The sequence below is a fragment of the Phocoena sinus genome, chromosome 3 (assembly GCF_008692025.1).
Source record: "Phocoena sinus isolate mPhoSin1 chromosome 3, mPhoSin1.pri, whole genome shotgun sequence".
Taxonomy (NCBI): Eukaryota; Metazoa; Chordata; class Mammalia; order Artiodactyla; family Phocoenidae; genus Phocoena; species Phocoena sinus.
In genome coordinates, this window is record NC_045765.1 from 111,074,368 (window position 1) to 111,096,201 (window position 21,834).

General features: G+C 47.5%; 1 protein-coding gene across 9 annotated transcripts in view; it reads left to right on the forward strand.

Moving 5' to 3' along the window:
* The window catches only part of LHFPL2 (LHFPL tetraspan subfamily member 2), a 184,040-nt gene that overhangs the window by 154,469 nt on the left and 7,737 nt on the right, over window positions 1-21,834 (forward strand). For 5 of the 9 annotated variants that reach the window (XM_032625474.1, XM_032625466.1, XM_032625468.1 and 2 more), the window contains one exon: window positions 4,087-4,735. In XM_032625474.1, coding sequence (XP_032481365.1) covers window positions 4,306-4,735 — 430 coding nt within the window. In that variant the 5' untranslated portion in view covers window positions 4,087-4,305. Of the gene's footprint in view, window positions 1-3,595; window positions 3,746-3,828; window positions 3,912-4,086; window positions 4,736-21,834 lie in introns of those variants that run through there. The other 4 variants (XM_032625473.1, XM_032625469.1, XM_032625470.1 and 1 more) reach the window with 4 other exon arrangements.

Genomic DNA, 21,834 nt, shown 5'->3' on the forward strand with positions numbered 1-21,834 from the left:
TTTAGGGGTGAACTGTCAAGACATCTGTGACTCATTTTCAGATGGTTCAGAGAAAAGATGTCTGTATACGAGTGTGAGTGTGAGTGTGTGTGCTGTGGATCTGGGGGACAGGTACGGCAACGTGTTAACCAGTGTTCCGTATGTGGTGTTCATTGTCCGTTCTCTTCACCTGATATCTATGCTTGCAGCTTTTCTTAAGGAAGTTGAAAAACAGAACCAAGGTGAGTAAGGTGGTGGTGGTCTTCAAAACGTGGTTTGCAGGGTCTCCTTCTGGGGCTTTGCTGTTGCTGTGATGGTGGAGAGTGTGGGCGTTTGACGCAGCTGTGATTGAAGTGCGCTCGGTCTGCCCCACCTTTGGAGAAGCTGTGACCTTTGTTCCCAGGCTCCTTGTACTGTAATCTCCTAGTCTACTGATGCTGGGCGGTTCTGCCTCGCATGCACTCTCTTCCCTTTGCACTGACGGCACGAAGCTGCCAAGGAAAGGACCCCTTTCAGAGGTGTCAGCTCTGCTCACATCTCCCTCTTCTTTTAAATATTAGGGCTCTTTGGAGAGCTATGTATGACGACTCCCATGGACCAACCATTTGTCACTCCTCCTGGCTTTGTATTCTGACTGTGGTATATTACCCTAGGTTTCTGCAGGAGTCTCGTTTGTTTTGGTTTTCTTCCTTATTTCTTGCTAAGAGGCTTTCCTCTGTGGACCTTCGTGACAATCATAGCATCTTTTTCTGAAAGTCAGAGGGCCGTCCACATTATCCATCAGGGATGTGGTAGTAAAGCCAGGTGTCCTGGAGGGGATACGTGTTCAGTGGTCCACGGAGAGAAGATGTTTACATGGAATGTCAACAAGGGTCTGGTCTTACTACAGGATCTTTGGAGGAGTGGGAATCACAGTGAACAGCGGGGTGGTGCTAAGGAGCTCTGCGCTGAATCTCTGGGTTAACAAAATCTGTGACAGGGATCTGTCTTCCCATGATGTGGATGTTATCTCAGTACGTGACTTTCCCTGCACATCTGATAGACCAAACGGGGGCGTTTTACCAGAGTACAGAGCACTGTAGAAGTCCCTTGCCGCACTTCCGGATTTCCCCCGTCCCACCGACCCGAGGGCTTTTCTTGGATCCTGAGGAAAGCCAGTTTTTGTCAGTCAGCCTTGCATATTGTGGCTGTTCCTCTAATAGTAGTAATTAGCCGATTTGCTGGCAAGTCCAAAACATCTTATCTCCCTGTTGCAAACAGAAAAATGAAGGCGTCCTTCCAGCCACTCTGGTGTGGATGTGAGAATCTGGTATAGTGGAGGGGGGGAATTGTTTTAGTACAGATGGACAGGGGACTCTACTTTCTGAATTTAAGCACAGGGGTCCCTAAATAATCCTGCCTCAAATTTGGCATGAACCATTTTGCTAATAAGCCTGAATGTGCCATCTTCCCTTCTCCTGAAGTTTCACATCCTTTCTCTCTAGAAGTTGCAACCTAATTGCATCCCTGACTCTGAGGTGAGCTTGCTGACCAGAACAGTATACACTTCGCATATTCATTAAGATCCAAGTCACCTGAGAGGTTGTAGCAGAGTCTGAGGTTCTGCAAGAGGACAGCTATGTAGAGGTTTTCTATTCATATGGAAAAATTGCCATTAAACAGTAGAGGGGCAGCAGGGATTAAGAGCAACTGGGCCCATCAGTAAACTGGCTTTCTAATCAAATGGGAAGATCTTGTAGAGCCTCATTCTCTCCTAACAAACAGACTCTCCACCTGTAGATTGAAAGTGTTTGTAAGCCTGGTGGGTGGGCCCAGCTTGCATGGGGTGGGGCGTCCTCCCGGGAGTCATCCTAGCTTGTTTCCTTGTTCTCATTTAGAATGATCACTTTCATTATACACAGTCTCCTCCAAAGCTCTTTTGTATTGGTAACGTTTTACTCAAAAGGCATTTCTCTTTGGAAATATTGGGGAGTGGGGGAGGTGAGAATGAGTGAGTGGGAGTAGGTTATACTTCTGGCCTAATGCTAATTTATTTTCCCCAGCTGAGCTTGTCAGCTGTGTTAGGCAGTAGGGAAACAGGAAGTAAGACCAGGACCTCACCCTCAAAGCCCACCAGGGAAGCTTTAGACATGAGTGACCTCATCCATCTCTAAATAGCCGCTGCCTGATCTTTTAACGGCCAAGTTTCTGTTATCCACGGTGCACTTCCGTTGGTTAAACAGTTGTCTGACCAGTGTCATCCATGTTAGGGGAAAAGCTTCTGAGGCAATGGAGTTGATGTTTACTAAGCACCTACTATGCCAGGCACTGTGCAGGTGGTTTCACAGCATGTTGCTTATTTCTCACAACAGTATTGTGAGGCAGGGTACCCTTTCTTTCTTCATGTGTCCATGAGGAAGCTGAAAGCTAAGGTTCTGACAAGTTAGATGTCAGTCAATATGGCCAGTCTGTGGTGGAGCTAGATTTGGAGCCCAGACTTGATGAACACCAAAACCCTTGCATGCGGCATGCACACCACCTCTCCCTTCCCCAGTGCCACACACACACACACACAACCATGACCGTTAAGTCCCTCTGTTCCTAGCTTTGCGCTAGCTAATTTTGCAAAATAGCATCTTGTATAAGTGCAGTGATGTGAGGATTGTTAAATACACTGTGTTTTATAAGGTAAGTAATCACCTCTAACTAGGATGTTAGCCAGCATGGTGGAGAAGCTTTGACACCCACTCCCTCCCTTCTTTCCCCACTTCCCTCCCTCTTCTGTAACTCCCCGCCCAACCATTGCCCACACGCCATGAGGCTCTTTGTAGTTCTTGGGGAGTTGACATGACCTCAGTCAATAAGATCACTCAGAACAGAGCCATGTGCCCAGATGTCAGATGTGAGCTGTGCGATTCTTCCTGACCTTGGTGGGCTGGGGGCGGGGGGAGGCGGGCAGTAAATGGGGCTGTGAGGAGCCCTGCGGCCCATTTCAGGGTTCAGGCCTCCCTGAAGGGGGTTTAAGCTGTTAGAGAGAGCCCTCTGGTAATGAAGCCGTTTGTCCTTGGGAACAGCATGAGTCCTTGTGAGATGAGAAACAATGCGCATGTTGAGTTTCAGACCTGGGGTGAATCGAAGCTCAGACAGAGAGGCACATGTGATGAATTGGGACAGTTCAAGGGACGCATTCTTCACAGGCAAGTCTCTGTTGTCAACAAGTCCCCTCAGTGGCAATGATACTTAGTCAATGGTCATTAATGCCTCTGTTTTGAATAATTTCCCCAAGTGAGTAAGTCATCAGTTCTTGGAGCTTTATTTTTCTTCTTTGCATTTTAACTTGTGTAGTTCATTTTGTCTAAAAATCACCCTGTGAGAAATGGATGAAAAATGAGTTTGGGTGGCAAAGTTTTATTATTTGTCATGGCGTTGTTTTCCTTTTTAAATTCTCATTTACCTCTGAAGCAAATACTCCCTCCTTTGTCTCTGCTAGTAATTTGATTCCCAGGAAATAAAGTTGGGTGTTACTACTCTCTACTGTTAAGCAAAAGGTTTTGAGGCAAGTTTTTCTAACTTAGCTCATCTAACACCAAAACAGCAGGCAAAGAGTCCTGTAAACTTTAAAAAAAAAAACGCAGACAGTCCGTTGATATAGTTCACTGGTAGACACATCTTGATCTGTCTGGATCCCTGTGCTCTTGGACTTTTTCTAATAAGATATAATAGAGCAGGAGCCACGTCCCAAGAGCATGCAGCTGGGGCAGGAACCCCATGTGCAGCGTGCCCCCGGGTGGGTGCAGGGGCTGGCATGGGCCCCTGTGTCGTGCTGCCGAGAGATAAGGGTAACGACAGACGCCTCTGAGAGCGCAGTGTGGGAGACCTTAAAACAAAAACACCGGCCGACATCGCCGAGGACGGCGGCGTGTTGGCGGGGGCGCAGGATTCGCCGGGGCAAGGTTCTGTGGGCACGAGGGGCGCCGCCGGGCAGGGCTGCGCAGGGCGTGGGGCAGCTGTGCCGCGGGCGCGCACTGGGGTCTAAGCACCGGCCGGAGTGCGGGCGGCCGGGCGGGCAGGCAGGCGTCGGGGGCGGGGCCGGCGCCGCTAACCGCTCTCCTCCCCTCTCTCCCCCAGTAGGTGAGGCTTGCGGCCGCGCGGAGCTGAGACATGGCAGCATGACAGCCCCGGAGAGCGCTGCCCCACGACGCCGCCGGGACGAGGGAGCCCCCGAGCAGCGGCCACTGCCGGCCCGGAGCGCCTGAGCCTCCTTCCCGCGCCTTCCCCACCGCCCGCCGGGCTCGCCTGTCCAGTTCACCCCGTGGCCTCCCGACTCCTGACGTCTCGAACATCAATATGTGTCATGTCATTGTCACCTGTCGCTCGATGCTCTGGACCCTCCTGAGTATTGTGGTGGCGTTTGCCGAGCTCATTGCCTTCATGAGCGCAGACTGGCTGATTGGAAAAGCCAAGCCCCGCGGCAGCGCCGAGCCCGGCGAGCAGGGCGGAGGCTCCCTGGAGCCCCACCACCCCACGCTGGGCATCTACGCCCGCTGCATCCGGAACCCCGGCGTGCAGCACTTCCAGCGGGAGACGCTGTGCGGGCCCTACGCCGAGACCTTCGGAGAGATCGCCAGCGGCTTCTGGCAGACCACCGCTATTTTCTTAGCCGTGGGCATCTTCATTCTCTGCATGGTGGCCCTGGTGTCCGTCTTCACCATGTGTGTGCAGAGCATCATGAAGAAAAGTATTTTCAACGTCTGCGGGCTGCTGCAAGGAATTGCAGGTAGGCGTGCGCGGAGGCGAGGGGGCCTGAGAGCCATGTGTGTGCTCGTGCGTGTGTGCAGCACCCTCACTGCTCATTCATTTGCTGCCACACTTGAGGAGGACGGTCTTCTGTCCGGTTCCAGGCAGCAGGCGCGCGCTGCCCTCATCGCTCCCTTTCCCTGTGTCACTCCCCTGAAGTGAAGGAAGTGTCTGTTCTCTGCTCTCACCTGCTCCTCTTCCTTGCTTATTTCCTCGGGTTCTAAGTTGCTGGGTTTTGTTTGAGTAACTACTCCTACTTTTTGCTTTTCCCATTAAATCACCAGCGTGCTTTCCACGTCGTGCGTCCAGGGAAGAACTGCGGTGTGTGAGGCCCCCCTGCGGCGGGCCCTGTGAGCTAGGATGAGCGTGAGCGTGGGGCATTCATTCACAGGCAGTGAGCCTGGTGCTGCCACCCACTCTCGGCCCCATCCCCGGCCCCGGGATGATTTCAGCTTTGTTAGGCGAAGAAGCTGGCTGGAAGGGAATTAGTATCAGCTGCTCTGTGTTTAATACTGTTCTGGTTTAAATTGTCGGTCTCCTGGAGACAATTGTCAGAATGTTCTGTGTGCTCAGATCAGAAATTACAAACTAACTCTTCCACTTTCTGGGAGTTTCTCACTAATGAGCTTGTTAGAAATCAGTGGAAAGAAAAGTATGAGCACTTTACAGGGATCCCAGAGGGGAGGCCGTGAGCTCCAAGAAAACTTCCGTGGCCGCCTGCATTTTCATAGGCTGTGCCATGTGGAGTTGAAAAGCGGATCTAGAACCAAGAGGGTATCAGTCTGTCCACGCTCAAGGGACTTGTTCTGAGCAGCAGAAACACACACACACACACACCAGAGTTTGACACACACACACACACACACACACACACACACACACACGCACACACCAGAGTTTGAAGACATCCTCAGGAAGCTGAGAAATAGACTTCTCAGGAAAAAAATTCACTTTTTTTTTTTTTTTTTTGCGGTATGCGGGCCTCCCACCGCTGTGGCCTCTCCCGCCGCGGAGTACAGGCTCTGGACGCGCAGGCTCATTAGCCATGGCTCACGGGCCCAGCCGCTCCGTGGCACGTGGGATCTTCCCAGACCGGGGCACGAACCCGCGTCCCCTGCATCAACAGGCGGACTCCCAACCACCGCGCCACCAGGGAAGCCCAAATATTCACTTTTTAAACAACCACAACCAAGGTATTTATTAATCTACACTCTAACAGGAGAAACAGCTATCCACCTACAACCCTCATTGAAGGGAACATCCTGTAGCTGGGGTCATGGGGCTGCTGACAGTGGAGATAAGCACTGAGCCTGGCATCCGGGCCTGTAAAGAAGCAGACCTCGAATGAATTAGCTCTTGCCTGCCTTATGGCAAACTCTTGAGCTCAGCAGGGCTGGATCCCAAACAAACAGGTCAAACAGCAGTTTTTTTCCCAAACAGCTGATAAGATGATGTTTTCTGTTTCTCAAACCTTAGGGGGCCCCATGTGTGTATGTGGGGGAGAGGGTAATGGGCCCAGAGAAATGACAGAGGACCTGCTTCACAGTCATGCTCTGTTTCAATGGGGGATATACTCGTGACAGATCTCAGGACCCCTCATCTCTATCTGCCAGGATCAGCCGTACCATGAGACACCCAGGCACTCACAGGCACTCAGGGAATTTGGGAGGCCAGGATTCTGATTTTCAGCTTTGCTACTAACTTGCAGTTTCACTTGAGATAAATGCACCAGTTCTGTGGATCTTGGCGTTCCTCTTCTGAAAGTTAGGGAGATTGGAAAATATGATCCTGTCTTAGATTTTTGATTCTGTGAAGCTCATTGTCCCCCTTTTGATTCACTTCTCAAATCTGCAGTTCATCCCCTAAGCTTGGGTTTTCACTTCCGAGAAATGTTCATTAAGGTGGGTTTCCATCCTGGTTCATCTTTTTCTTGTCAGAAATGCCTCCGCTTTATCCCCCCAGGCACACAGTGCCTCGAGGGCATGTGCATCTTACAGCTTGCTGAGGAGTGTTACCAAAGTGTTACTAAAGCTTTTGAAAAGTCAAAATAAACATGTAGATGAAGGGAAGCCAGTTTACACAAATAATTAATCCTGTTGAGAGTCCTGGTTCACCAGAGAGGCGTATTTCTGCTCAGTTTGCCCTAACTATGTTTTATTTGCTTATCTCCGATGACTTCATGCCTTTATTATGAGTTTTGTCAATATGCTGGTATGCAGATGAGACTCCTGGTTTGTCATCCGTAGGAATGCTTTTCATCTTGAGAAACTTAGTGCTTTCCAGCAAAGGAATGGCCATTTACAGTAGGGTGGGACATCTTGGGCCATACCACCACAATCGGTCTTTTGCAATCAATTTGCAGAAAATTATAGATGTCTTTCAGTCTCAAAGACTGTTTACATGCAGTTTTTAATAAGGTGTTACTCCAGTGAATTTAGTCTCTAAGAATGTGGATTAGTCCAACAAGTCTTCTGGTACTCTTGTTTGCTATTTCACATAAATGGCTAGAGTGTTCATTTTGGCACAAAGATGAGTACATATTTTAGGTATTATTCATACACTCCAGTGAGTTATTCTTGACTTTTCTCTTTCTCTCTGCCTCAGGCCTCTAGGAAGAAGGGCTGGGGAGAAGGGAGCAGTAGCACACCCAAGATGCTGGGCTGTTGGTCATCTGTCTCCCCAAAGTCTTGATTTTTCTACAAGAAATTTTCCTCCCCATCCCCTTTCACTTATGTTCCCCATGCATACATATGGCATCTCAAAACGTCTGAAATTGCTAAAAGTTGGCCAGAGGCAGAGATTCCTGTACAGTCAGATTCTGCCTCTCTAGGGGGCCACTGATCTAAGGCTAAGAACTGAAATACAGGAAAGTGGATTCTCTTCACCTCCCAGCCCAGCAGCACCCCTCTGAGAAGAAATCATTGGAAGGATGGACTGAACGCTGGTCAGCTGGCTCCCTCCTGTTGGGGAGGGGATGAGGGGCACATCTTTGAGGGCTCTTTCTCCAATAGTAGAGGTCTCCACCAGGCAGTTCAAGCCAGCATCAGTGGCAGCCATGGCCCTTGAATCTGTGGCTTAAGAGAGTTGCCCCCTGGGTGTCTGAAGCAGCTGGCTTGCTTTCTGTCCTCTTGGCCGGTCTCTAAGAGCATCTGGTCAGCCCCAGCCCCAGCCAAGGACTTGCTGCAGCTGTGAGCATCAGTCTCTGCTCTCCCCACAACCCTTCTCTCAACTCTGGATCCGTTTGACATTGAAACAAATGGTGAGAAAGGAGACTGTTGCCAGAGCAACGAAAGGATCCTTCAGAAAGATACTCAGACCGTGTTTCTTCTTACAACTGGCATTGGCAAAAATGACATTTTTGTAAAATGTAACTGGGTGACAAATTACAGGCTATGTAGTATGCCTTTACTATGCCTAATCTTAAAGGCCACAGGCTCACATAGCTGTCACTGTCCATAGTATAACAAAAACCATCAAAATCTTAGTATTTTGATTTTAGAAGTCAGGTGTAAAAGAATCTGCGACCTCAGTGGAAATCTCAAAATTTGGCTTACTTAAAAAATAAAATGAAAATACAACTATTGACCATTAAGCTAATTCAGATAGCAGGATTCGCCTTCAAGGCCTTACCTACTGGTGGGCACCCAGCTGACACTTTGGAAATGCTCACGTACAAATGCCCTGGCTGTTCAGTAGGCGCTCTCAGCAGCAGTTAGAGCTCAAACCTCATCTGGCCCTGGATCAGCCCCAACCTCACCTTAAAGTGTCTGTGAAATGTTCACCAGTCTGCCTCATCTCTAAGCCTGTTTTCTTACTTGGAAAACGGGTATAATAGTAGTACATACCTCAGAGTTGTTTTGAGGATTAAATTAGATAATATATGAGAAAGGCTTTTAAGCCCACATAGTAAATAGTAAGTGGTAGTAGCTATATGATGATTATTAAAGTATTTGTGCTTTCTTGGCAGGTTTTAGTACATTCTTTTGTGTTCCCTACAATTGCTGCATTCTAAGGAGTAGGGTCTTTAGAACTGACCTTGTTCTGTCGAAACCAAATGTTAACAACATTGTAAAGTGCCATTCCTGGCCCCTTAATAGCCTGCCTTTGTTGGGACTGAAGAGCACAGAGCAGTCCTGTGGCTCCTATGGGCCTCTGGGTGTCCTCAGGCATTTTTTTAAAAGCTGAGTTGACAGGAAAACAAAGAGCTTCTTCCCCTCACTCCTCTTCCCCTGACCTGTACATTCTCCATCCTTTCCTTTCTGGAGGCAGCTTCTAGCGGTTGAGTCCTGATTGCAGGTGGCTTCTCAGGCTCCCCTTGCAGAATAAATCACAGGCTGATCGGTCTTCACTGGGTGAGGACTCATCTGGGACTTGGTAGCGCCAGAAACACACATCAGTTCATAGCCCTCTGGGATTCATTACAAAAGCTGGGGAATCAGCCAGCAGGGTCGTTTTAACCAGCTGCCTTCCTTAGGCTGTGACCTGGATGTGGTCCACAGTGAAAGCGTAGAATGCAAAGATCCAGGTTTTCCATGACAGCATCAAGCAGTTTGGGTTTGGAAATGCATGTAGGGCCCTCTTAGAAGTCCGTGGAATCCCCAGTGACTCAGGTCTGGGACGGGGCCATGGCAGTGAGCTCAGGAGTTGGCCCACTGCTGCTGGCCCAGGCTGTTCCCCTGGGGTTGCCACGAGGCTTGGACTAGCGTATGAGCTTCTGGCCTGGCTGCCTCCAGTCCTGCCTCCAGTCCTGCCTCGCCGGCTCTGTGCTGCTTCGTGTCTGGTTGGCTCTCACGCTGTCTAGTCCCTGTAGCCCTCTGTCTGTCTACACCGCGTTCAGCCCAGCAGGATGGCCTCAGCGAGCTGCCCCACCAGTCTGATTGGATAGATCACTGTGGCACCATCCATGCTCACTGGCATCGCTCTCTGCAGCGGGGGCTCAGGGCCTGCTGTGCAGACTCAGTTTTCTCGGAATTGAGCAATGATTGAGGGTGAAGGAGAACAATATGAAAAAAAGAAAGGGAAAGGAATAAAAGAAGGATCTTAGAGAGAAGACAAGGGGAGGGTTTTGTCTCTGCTGCGTGTAGAATTGCTTTGTCGTAGTCCGGCACGCGTGGGGAAGTCGGGGTGGGCATGTGAGATACACCATGACTGCTGTCTGGGTCTTGGCATTCTCATTGCTGTTTTTCAGAGGGTGAAAGATAACCACGACTCAGCCTGGTCGCAGCATCCGTTTTGACTTATCCCATGCCCTACCTGTTCACTCCCGGTGACCACGTTGGTCACTGGAGAGGAGAGAAGTAAGAACAGGACTTGGGAAACGTGGGGAGAGGGGAAGAGATTCCTGACTCTTTCAGAGACCTGGCCCCATTTTACACCTGAAAAATTCACCTTGCTTTCTCTGAGAAGGTAGTGTGACCTTGGTTGCCCGACTTCAAAATACCTTCAAAGAAAAGACATGAGGGAAGTAGAGGGAGCATCCCCTCCTTCTCCTTAGAATGAGGCACCGGAAGCTTCTGGCTGTCTAAAGGAGGCTCTGGATTTCTGGCTCTCCGGACAGATGACGCCTCCACCAGAAGTCAGATGTAACCGTTCTATGTCTGAGTCAGTTTAAGAGTACCCCTGATGATGACACATTTACTCATTCATCAGCCTTGTGGCAAACTAAAGAATGCCAAAATGTTATAAGGCAGGCCAGAATTAAATTTCAATCCAAGGAGCTTTTATTGGATGCCCGATAAATACAAAGCCCTATAGACTCAGGTCTACAGTTTCTTGAGTTTCTGCTCCAAAACCGTATTAGAGAGTCATTGCTTTAGAAGCTGTACCCTAGAAAAGCAAAAACAAAACAAAGTATCATCATATATAAAGGGAGCAAACGAATTCAGCTGTATCATTAGAGGAAAAACAAAACCACTGCCTAAGAGCAAGTGGACCAAGCACGCGTTAATTTGAGTAAATCTAGGGACTGGGATATCTTTTTAAAGAATCAGTTGGAAAATCTCGACGAAAATTGCAAACTCTCTTAAAATTCAGATAGAATATGCAGTTGATATGCAAATAAAGTACTTTGCTATGGTAACCACTTAATTGTAGACAGATAATCTCAGAGCCCTGGATGATGATGTTCCAATTGTAGTAACAAATCATCACGTTAAGTATGGCTCTGAATATTCATACAGGTGGTTCAGGCACTCTGTTTTAAGAACTTAATGCAACAGTGGTGTTCTTCTAAGCTCTGACGTCGCTTCAGAAGTAATCTGTGCACTCACGTGCCCAGGCACAGTTAGCCATAGTTATGAGTTCAGTTGTTGTGTAGAGGCTTCCCAGTAGCTTTATTAATTGGCCCTCAATCTCTTTTATTAAAAGATAGCCCCCAGTACAGATGAAACCTAAAATACACATATTGAGAAAATGAAGCCAATATTAAAAACTTCAAACCAAAATACTCAGTGGCTATGTGTTCAGAGTTGAGAGAACAGCCTCAGGGCCCTGGTGTTGAAAAGACGGCACTCGCTTTGTTGCAGGAATTATTTAACGTTATCTGGACCCCGAAACTTTAGCAGGCAAGAAATTTACTTACTGTCCTGAAAATTTCAGAGCTCAGTAACTAAATTTTTTAACTGTCTTTTATTCTGCTATGCACTGCATTTGATTTTTGGGGGGGGGCAGCTTAGTTTAAATTATAAGTGTATTTTGGTTAAACAGGAGCTCTTTCTAATCCTACATGTCGGATGAATAATTTGTCAAGAAATAGTTTATAGAGTTCTTCCAGTTGCATAGAAACAGTTTAGGAAACACCTTCTCACTTGGAATGCAAAGTAAAATTTTATCACTAACTCATGGGAAGGAATAATCTGACTAAATTAGTTTGTGGGGATGCATTTTAACAGGTAAGAGTTAAAGTTTTAGAAACTGCCAGTGAAGTAATTTGCATATAAACGTGAATCATTGCTGAGAAAGGTTTAGGGAGGCTTCAGTGTGGGAGAAACTGCATCTTTCTTGTGGATTGTTTCTCCACATATTCTAGGGGCATCTGACAATTCTTAATTGATGGTCATTAATTCTGAGTAATTGTAACAGAAACTTCCTCTGGGGGGCTTGGCTGTAAGGTCTTTTTATGACAACCATGCTCTGATTGTCTTCCAAAGAAGTCTCTTTATTGCCTTGTCGTCCGTTCTCCACCCACCACCCTGGAAGAGTATTTTTCTTGCCAATTATAATTCCATGGAAGTGTTTTTAGTAGAAAACAAGTACCCTACTAGACTCCTCCAGGGAGACGGTATAAGCATTAATACAAGCTTTAAGTAAAAAATTACTGACACCGATCCTTCACTTTTCTTCTCCTTCCCCTTAGAAAATCTTGTTGGTTAAAAACCTCTAATGTTATTGATCATGTACTAAAATGACGTGTAGATACAATCTGCTCTGCAAAGACACTGGTTATCAGCTGAAAACCCTTTTCATTACCAGTGACCTCCCATTTCTGATCTGGCCTTCAAAGCAGAGTTTTTAAATGTCAGTTGGGCCCAGTCTAGCTTGTCCATAAACCCTTGAAACTTTAAAATGAGGTGCAGTGAAAACTCTTTACCTTTTCGTTTATACAGTAAACAAACAGGCTTCTTAGAAAGATGTCCCCATCCTAACACACACACACCCCAGCGGCCTCTCACTGCCTTTGAACAAGGGCGTGCACTCTGCTAAGGTTTGTCAACTGAAAAAAAAGCACAACGTGAGAGTTGTAAGTTTTATTGGGGGCAAAATGAGGACTATAGCCCAGGAGACAGCGTCTCAGATAGCTCTGAGGAACTGCTCGAAGAGGTGGCGGGGGGAAGGTCAGTATATATGTGATTTTGGTGAAGGGGGTACATTCAGTCAGGCACACATTTTTTGCAGAAGGTTGCTGCTAGTCTGGTGAAGGTTACTTACTGCTAGTCAGGAGGAGAAAATGTCTCTGATTTTAGTACTTTTCTAGATAAGAGAAGATGCAAGAATTTGGGCTCATAAAATCTTCTCCTGCAAATACCTATCTGAAGGCCTGTCCTGCCAGTTTTTCCCAGAGCACAGAGTGCCTCATTCCTGATCTCCACCCTGAACTCCTTTCAGGGGGTGTTGAAGGTCAGCGGCTGCCGTGGCCAGTGACTTGATTCTTGTAGAGGCAGATGGCAAGTGCCAATTTTTAGTTGCCACCAGTCCTCAGCGAAAGCGAGAAAAATAAGGACAATGTTGTAAGATTTCATAGTGCTAAATGTGTTCAATTTAAAGAACTGTCCTTCATTCTTAGATGACATCCTTTACCCTTTTTGTGTTAAAATACCCTTTCTAATGAAATGATAGTGAGAGGAGGTAACGGTTATTTTTAGTGTCCTTATATTAGCAAAAGAAAAAATATTGACCTCCCGGTAATTTTTCTGGAGATTTTGCTAGTGTCTGAAGTCCAGAAGCTTGGGAACCACTGTTCTAGAATATGAGCAACGGTGTGGACTGTGACTTTTTCACAGCTCTCTAATGTTCAGAATGGGGCCTGCTACATACACACTAGGCACTCAGTAAATGCCGTTCACTGACAGAAACATAGTCTGTTCTGTGCTCTCTAATCCGTGCTAGAAACTGTGAGTTTCTAGGCATTTGGAAAGAGTAAAGGATGTAGTAAATGCTGCTAGGTCTCAATCCTAGCATGTACTCTGCCCTCCTAGACAGAGCATAAATAAATGAGTCATCATGCAAAGAACCAATAAGAATCATTCCAGAACTGGCAGTCAGTAAAACCAAATCCTGTCTGGGCTTTATAGAATAAATCTGCAATGAAAATTTGGAAAGCCTTAGTGGGCAAAGTGATTTCAAAAGTAGAGATTAACCAAAGGTGGCAGTTCTTGGGCAGAACTCCTTGATTCATGGTATAACTAATACTTTGTTATATTACTCTTATTTATAAATACTGTTCGAATACCCCTGACTCTGAATGGCTAACTGGCATTTTGGTACTGAGGGTAGTGTCTTGGCATCTGGAGAGGTCAAGCAGGCTGGAACAGCGTTGTTAATTTAGCTTTGGGGCTTGGGAGGCAAGGACCAGAACTCTTCTTGGGTAGAAGAGACCTGGGGCGGGGGGGGCCCATCCTGGTGTCTGTAGTTGTCATAAGCAAGATTTCATGAGAGCCTGATGCCTTAGATTGAGAGCAGCATCCCCTGAATGTAGACATTGAGACGAGCAGATCTCTTGTTAGCACAGGATTAACTAAAACCTACTGCCTGCGTACAGGTAATGGTGAATGGTGCAAGGGTTCAGGGTTAGGAGGAGGTCAAGGCAAAGATCCTCAGCTCTGTTCTGTGAATTAAGAAAGGCTACTTGGGGCTTCCCTGGTGGCACAGTGGTTGAGAGTTCGCCTGCCGATGCAGGAGACACGGGTTCATGCCCCGGTCCGGGGAGATCCCACATGCCGCGGAGCGGCTGGGCCCGTGAGCCATGGCCGCTGAGACTGCGCGTCTGGAGCCTGTGCTCCGCAACAGGAGAGGCCACAACTGTGAGAGGCCCGCGTACCACAAAAAAAAAAAAAAAGAAAGAAAAGAAAGGCTACTTGGAGGAAGCGGGATGGTTAAACCATGGCCCCAGCTGCTGGAGGAGGGATGTCATTTGGTGGCTGTCTGAGAATGCTCTCGGTGCTCGATTTTGTCTAATCAGCTACAGATGTCTCTCCTGGAAAGTTCATAGGATATGGTTTTTTTGTGGACCAGTTTGTGGACGGCATTAATATTCTAGGTAGATGTGCAGTTTCAGGTGGTTCCCAAGTGCACAGAATCTCAAAGACTAAAATGTAAACAGATGATACGGCTTACATTTTCTCCCTCTGGTCTGATGGGTTTTGCACTTTATTTCCAGTTTTCTGCTCACACAGATTCTTCAGGAGAGGACATCATAGTGAATATTATGTTGGTTTGAGCTGTTCCTAGGTTTTCTTTCTATTAGCTTTTTTTGGCCAGTGGCAGCCATTCCAAGGTGACATCTATACTGCAGTAAAGGAGGCTGATGACACTCAGATTGTAATGCAAGAGAAGGGGTGGATGGAAATCCTTTATCTTGTTGTCTTGCTGCAGGGTTAGCAAATCAACCTGCCTGAGAATAGGTGAGCCTTTATTTTTGTGCAGCCTTCCTCTCCCCGTCATCCCCTTACAGCATTCCTGTGGTTTTTTTCCACTTGAGAGCTGTTCATCGTCATCTGCTCTCTAACGTCTTGTAGGTATAAGCACGCCAGCTTTTGAGGATATAGCAGTCGCCCCTCTTCAGCTGCACAGATGCTTTTGTTGTGGAAGCTAGTCTTTGGTGTGCAGTAACGCAGCAGCCTGGATTTGAGTCCCAGCTCCACCACTGATTAGCTGTGTAACCTTACTTAATCCCTCTGTGCCTCAGTTTCCTCATCTGCCAAATGATGATATTCATAGTACCAACCTCACAGGATCCTCTCACGGACAGAACTCTCGCTTGAGTTATATTTGAAGTGCTTAGCGGGTGCCCCAGCACATTGTAGTGCTTGGCACTTAGCTGCTGCCGTTGTGATTGTAACAATTATCATTATGATCATTAAGAGGCTCTGGTCACCTGTATAAACTTCCAGCTTTAAAGTATTAGCTGTGAACGTGTAAAATTGGGGGAGGGTGTTTATAGCTTAAACTCCATGTCATCTTTGCTTGGCATCTACCATTTTTACCATAGACGATCTTTCCAAAAGTTTCTTCCAAAAATGAGAAGACTAGAAAGGAAATGGGAATCAGAAATGACATGTGAAGTTGGTCAACAACACAGTATGTGTAGAGGACTGTGTTGGATTTGGGATGGAGATGGAGGTAGAAGCCAAGGAGTAGAACATTCCTTACTGCTGTCCAGTTTATAATCCAGCGGGAGTTCATCTGAGCCAAATATACATACTTTGAGGCATCTAAGAGACCTTGGAGCCAGTGCTGTCCTATTATGGGACAAATGCATAGTATGTCACAGTAAGATTCCTAGTTTTTTACTATCACTGTTCTGGATAATTTTCCAGATAGTTGGCTAACCATTTACTTGTAATTTTTTATTTAAACTTTTTACCCATGAAATTCTGAGTTGCCTCTCTTCTTAACACAGAGTGTAGAGGACCTAGTTCAGCCTTGCCTTGGTGAGTGAGAATGACCACTACAGGCTGTCTCCAAAGTCCCTGCACAGGAGGGGTACACAGGTTCTACTGTGATCTTTGGAAAGAGAATAGCTTGATGGCAAATTCGCTGGTCTGACATGGTGCCTTCCTCAAAGCACAGTCTTAATAATACCTGACAGTTTGCCTTAGGGTATTGTGAAAGAGAAAAGGCCCCTACCTAACAACTGACGACTTTCAAATAGCTATTAGGGACTGCCAAAATGACTTCCACCTGTCAGCATGGAAGATGACTTGGGAAAAAATTCAAATTTAGACAGAAAAGAGAGGTAAACATACAGATAAATGTTAACTAGCAGGCCTAGGGTTGTTGTGTATCACTCTGTACATCAGCTGTTGTACCACATGATGGCCCCAGACTTAGAGTTAAATAACTAAACGTATGATTCCTCTTGGAAGCAGAGAATCACCTCCTCTCCCTCCCCTGACCACCCCCCCCCCCCACATCGCTGCACCTGCGGTTGATCTATGACACTGTCCTCAGGGCTGCTGATGGGAGTGGGTATTTTCCTGGGCCGTCAGCAGTTCTACATTCCTACCTTCAGTGCCGGCACTTTGTCAGTCTCGCCATTCTCCAGGCTCACGCTGCTTCTAGACACCGCCCTTACCACTTCTGCATACTGCCATGGTCCACCTCGCTCCTCATTCCCCCTGGTGTACCCTTCTGCCACCTGCCATTTTCTTGAACTTCTCCAGGTTTAGCCCTGCACTGCACCTCCCTTCCCAGCTGGTGTCCAGGGCAGTTCCCACAGTCAGCCACACAGCATGTCTTTATAGATGTCGTTACCACAGCCGAGCATAGTTGGAAACAATTTCAGAGTTTTGAGGCTAAGATGATCTCTAGATTACTGAAAACTTATTACATTTAGTTGACTTACTGCTTTTTTCTGCGTCATCTCCCAACAAAGATCTATTTTCTGTAGCCAGAAAGGAGATATTCAGTGCTTGCAGTCAATTAGAAGGCCAGTCCCATGGTTTGGTCCCTTTGTGTGTTTCACTAGTAAGTGTGGCTGGCGTGCTGTTAGCCAAAACCGCCAACCCCTGGGATTCACCGTTATCGAATGTAGCTTTTCCTCCAACCATTTAGAAAATTTGGCAAGCACTTAAAATGGCTTCATTTTAAAATGTAACCATCCACACCATAGCACTCTATCTTTTCATTCATCCAACAAATATTTACTGAACACCTATTACACGTCAGACATTGTTCTAGGCAATTGGGATACATAAAGAAAAAACTGCACAAAGTTCTCTGTCCTCGTGGGGTTTACATTCAAGCTGGTGGAGACACAATAAACCAAATAAGTATACAGTATGTTAAAAAGTGATGGGTGCTATGGAAGGAAAAAACAAAAGGAGTAGCCAGGGTGAGAGAGGTTGGGTATGCTGGGATAATAAGGAGGGAAGCTGCAGTGTTAAATAGGGTCATCAGGGTAGGATTCGGTGAGGAGAGATTCAGCCAAACACTTTAAGGAGATACAGGAGTTAGCCCTATGGACAGTCAGGAGGAAGAGCTCTTCCGGCCAAGGGAGCAGCTGGAATGAAGGCCAGTAGGCTTTGCCGCAGAGGGATGTGGGCCCCAAGAGAGGAGTCAGGAAGGATTCTAAGGGTTTTGACCTGAGCAGGTCTAAGAATTGGACTCCCATTTGCTGAAATGAGGTCCACAGGGCAAAGGCCAGGTTCTGAAGTGGGGAGTAGGAATCAAGAGTTAGGTTTGGACATAGTTTTCAAGTACCTTGTTAGATATCCAAGTGGAGGTCAAGTAGGCAGCTGGATATGCAAATCTGGAGTTAAAGGTGGAGATCAAAATTCAGGAGATGCCAGCCTAGAGGCAGTATTTAAAACTGTGAGACCGAGTGTGATCAATCAGGAGAATGTGGAGAAGAGGACAAAGGATTGAGCCCTGGGCCCTCCCGTGTTCAGAGATTGGAAAGGTGAGGAAGACCAGCCAGGGATACCGAGAAGGGACAACCAACATGGCTTCCCGTGTGGAGGCAGGACACTGGCAGATGATCCTGCAAGGAGCACTGCCCTGTCTCTTTAGTTTTCCTTTACCACAATATTGTCAGTACTTTCTGAACCTGCTGATTGAAGCTGTCACCCCCAGTAAGGCTGGAATGCTCTCTGAGCTGTGTCCCAGAATAGGGATGGGATGCAGGAAGCCAGTCACTCTCCCATCTGATTTGTTAGAGAGATGGCCGCCTGGGCCAGGGGTTGAGGGGCAGGAGGTGCAGTGACAGGGGCAGCCTCCTGGCACAGCTGAGCTGAGCACCTCAGAGACTGGAGCTCAGTCTGAGCCACAGGGTAGACCTGATAGGGATAAACACCACCAGGTGAATTTTTTTCTTCCCCCCAGAGCTATGTTGAATGGGAAATGGACGTCTGATAGTTAGACGGTTTCCTGCTGTGTTCCTAAATGAGTCAGTGGCTGTTCCAAAGCCAGAAATAAGTTGAACTCTTGACCTGTTACCCAAGGTTAACTGTGTGACATACCCTATGGTAAATGCTAAAGATAAAATTGTGATGTAAATCAAGAAGGATAAAGCTTTTCTGCCCTCAAGGGGTTCAGAGTTCTGCTAGGACCTTGCTCTATCCTCAGGGCCGAGAATAATGCCTGCCACTTGGTAGGTAACTCAGTAAATTGAGTTGAATATACAAAAATAACATATGATAAAGAGCTGAAGAGGGATGTGCACAGGGCAGTGGGAGCACACAGAGAATAACATTCTGGCAGGAAGTGGTGACAAATGTCACACAGAGGTGACATTTAGGCTGGGATGGAGGGAGGGTATTTCCAGGTGGATGTGTGCCCACGGGGTCAGCATGAGTGAGACCCCTTGTTCAGGTCCTCAGTTAGACCTAGTTGGAGCCCAAACGTATCAAATGATGCTAAGCCTGCTACCCACTGTGAACTCGCTCTCCAGAGGTATTAGGATATCTCAGAGCTTCAGAATGAGCTTGTTATGACCTAGTGGAGGCCGAGTGTGCGTCCCTTACTGGGGGCTTCTCCACAGGCTGCTGGTAGCAGTAGCAGGCGGCCATCTTTTCTTCCCGTCCTTAGAAAATTTCCTTTGCAAACTGAGGTCTAGTCAGTCTTTACTATTTAGTCTGGAAGCCTGTCTGAAGGGAAGGTGGGAGTATGATGTCCAAAGACTCACTTGTTCTTCTGTACAACAGGGGCCAGCCTCTAGTTCTCACTTGTCAGGCCAGGAAAAAGGGCCTCCTTCTGTACAGACAGTGGGTGGCACACAAAAGGCAAGAAACCTGGAGTCAGTTCCCTTGGCCAGCAGGTAGTGAAAGTGTGGGGTGACTGGGTGACAGACTGGCAGGGAGGGAGTCAGGGCCGACACAGCCAGGGAGCCTGTGAAGTAGCCACGGAGCCTTCCGCACTCTTCCTTCACAGGCTGAAGAGCAGTGGTTCAGACTTGGCTTCCCCGTTCCTAGCGTCCCAGACACTTAAAGCTGGAGGTGGTCACCTTCAGACAAGTAAAATATTATTTATTGTATTCAGCAACTCGTAGTCTTTCCAAAATTGGAGGCTTGGCAAGATTATGGAGGTTGTTTCCCCCACCTAAGGGATTTGATTAAAACTTCTATTTGATAACGTACTGTTTCATTTCAAGGCAGTAGCAAGAAAATTACCTAAGATATATAATTTTGTGGCTGGTCTAATCACAGTCAGTGCTGACTGTTGATCAGGAAGACTCTGACATTACTTTTCCCAGGGTGTTTCATTCATTTTATTTTTTAGCACCTTCTTTTTTTAAGGCACCGGAAACTCAGCCATGAAACACAGCTCCTGCCCTCTCCCTTTCAGAGCTCATGGAGTCTAATTATTTGAATTAAACCCAAACCACGTGTTTAGGTCACCCATAGACTCTAAAAATTCCTGTGTAGCAGGATAGAACTGCTGGGAATCCAGGGTTGAGTCTGAAAGCTCCTTCCAGGTAGGGGAAAATATTACTAAAATGGCAGAGGGACATGATGGGTGTTGCAGTGTGATAGCTGGTGCCCATGAGAGAGCCAGCACCCTATGGTGAGCCTTGGTAAATTGTCAGGGCTCTGTCTCCAGCCTGGTGTGGCATCTGTGGAATAGTCCAAGTGACTAACCATCCGTTCCCTTTCATTAGTTAATTCCTTAATTAATTTCTTCCCCAGATAAGGTTGAGTCATACCCCAAGTGACCCCATGGTGAGCATATGCTGGCATCTTCTAGTCCTCTTGGTACAATGAACTGGGAGGCTGTTAGCAAGAGAAAAGACAGGATACAAGGGAGAGGATATCTCCTAAGGTTGGGGAAAATGGTACCTTCTTGGGTATCATGAAGTCGAGCCACTGCAGAAGTTACCGGCCCTCTGAACTGCCTGTGGTTTCTTGTAGCGGCGGCTGTTTTCTCGGGTAGTTGGCCAGTATCGTCCTGCCTGCCTTTCCTCCTCCTCCCAGCCGGGCCTGTCGCAGCTCAGCCAGGCACCAGGAAGAGATGCCACTCAGAAGGAAATGACATGCCCACTGGCCTAGTCCCTTATTTTCTCTGCCACCCTCCCAACACACATTCACACACAACCAAAACGGTGATGCATTAAGGCAAGGAGATGGAAAGGTCTCAGAGATAGGCTGGCCTCACTTCAGGAGCTGCGGGGGAGAGCAGACCGTTGTCTGGTGTGGCTCTTATGTGAAACTCAATCCGGAGCACACCTCAGCTGACAGTCCCTGGTGCACTCCAAGTTGATGACTAGAAAAGCCACGCCACATTTGCAGCAGACTTGGTATATGTCTTACTGTGTTCTCTTGCCTGCTGTCTGATGTGCCCATCTAGGAAGTCGTGGACTTCAGTTCTGTCTCGGTAGCAGGTGTCATCAAGCCTATTTGGAATCTGGGGCGTATGTTTGCTTCTAGCCCCTGGGATTCACAGGCCTGGAACAGGCAGTGTGACAGGAGAAGCCAGCCAACCAAGAGTCTGCATCTCCCTTCCTGCTGGGATAACTTCATTCTCGTTGATTGGCATCTGCCAAAGTTATTTTACTCTTTCTCCCCAGGGGCACTATGGTTTAGAAAAACTGTATTGCAAAACAAATTGCGCTGACATTGATAAAGTTCTATTAAGAGTCTGCTCTGTGCCAGGCACTTGTCTGAGCACTGCCCTCGTGGAGCTTGAAGTTTAGAACGGAGGTGGATTAACAATCAGAATAAGTGAAGTATCAGGTTGAACCACATGAAATGACCATTTTTGTAGGTAAAAAATGGACAAATATTGACAGTTTCATATGCCTCAAAATAATCTATTCTGTTTGTCAGTAATAAATGCTAAGGAGAAATAATAAAGCAAGGAAGGGGGATAGCAGGTTAAGGGAGAGGCAGGTGTTTGGAATTGTAAATAGACGGGACCAGAAGACCAAGGAGGTGGCACTTGAAGGTGGCTGGAAAGCTGTCCGCAAGAAGGGCAGTGCAGGTGAGAGGAGCGTAACAAGAGCGGAGGCCCGAGCGCGGCTGGTGTGTGGCCGGAGCAGAGGGCAAAGGGCAAGAGAGGCAGGCGCGGGGAGCTGGGGCACGGAGGACCTCGAGGGCCAGGGAGGGAAAACTGGATTTTACTCTGAGAGCTGGGAAACCTTTCTGGGCTTCTCAATAATTTTACTCGGAAGCAGAGAGAACCTGTTGAGATGACGGCTGTGACTAAGAAGTGCTCGTTAGGGCCCAGGAGCCGGCACCCAGGCCGCTCGAAAGCTGCGCCGGTCGGGAGGCGAGGTGAGGTGAGGTGAGGGCCGCGTGTGGCCACCTGAATCGTGAACATTTCTGGAATTCCTCTGGTAGAAGAGCCTTTTTTAAACACCTAGAAAGATGACAAATGCTTGTTCTGTCCTTGCTCACCTGAAGGCCGGCTGTTTTCTCTCTCCGACTG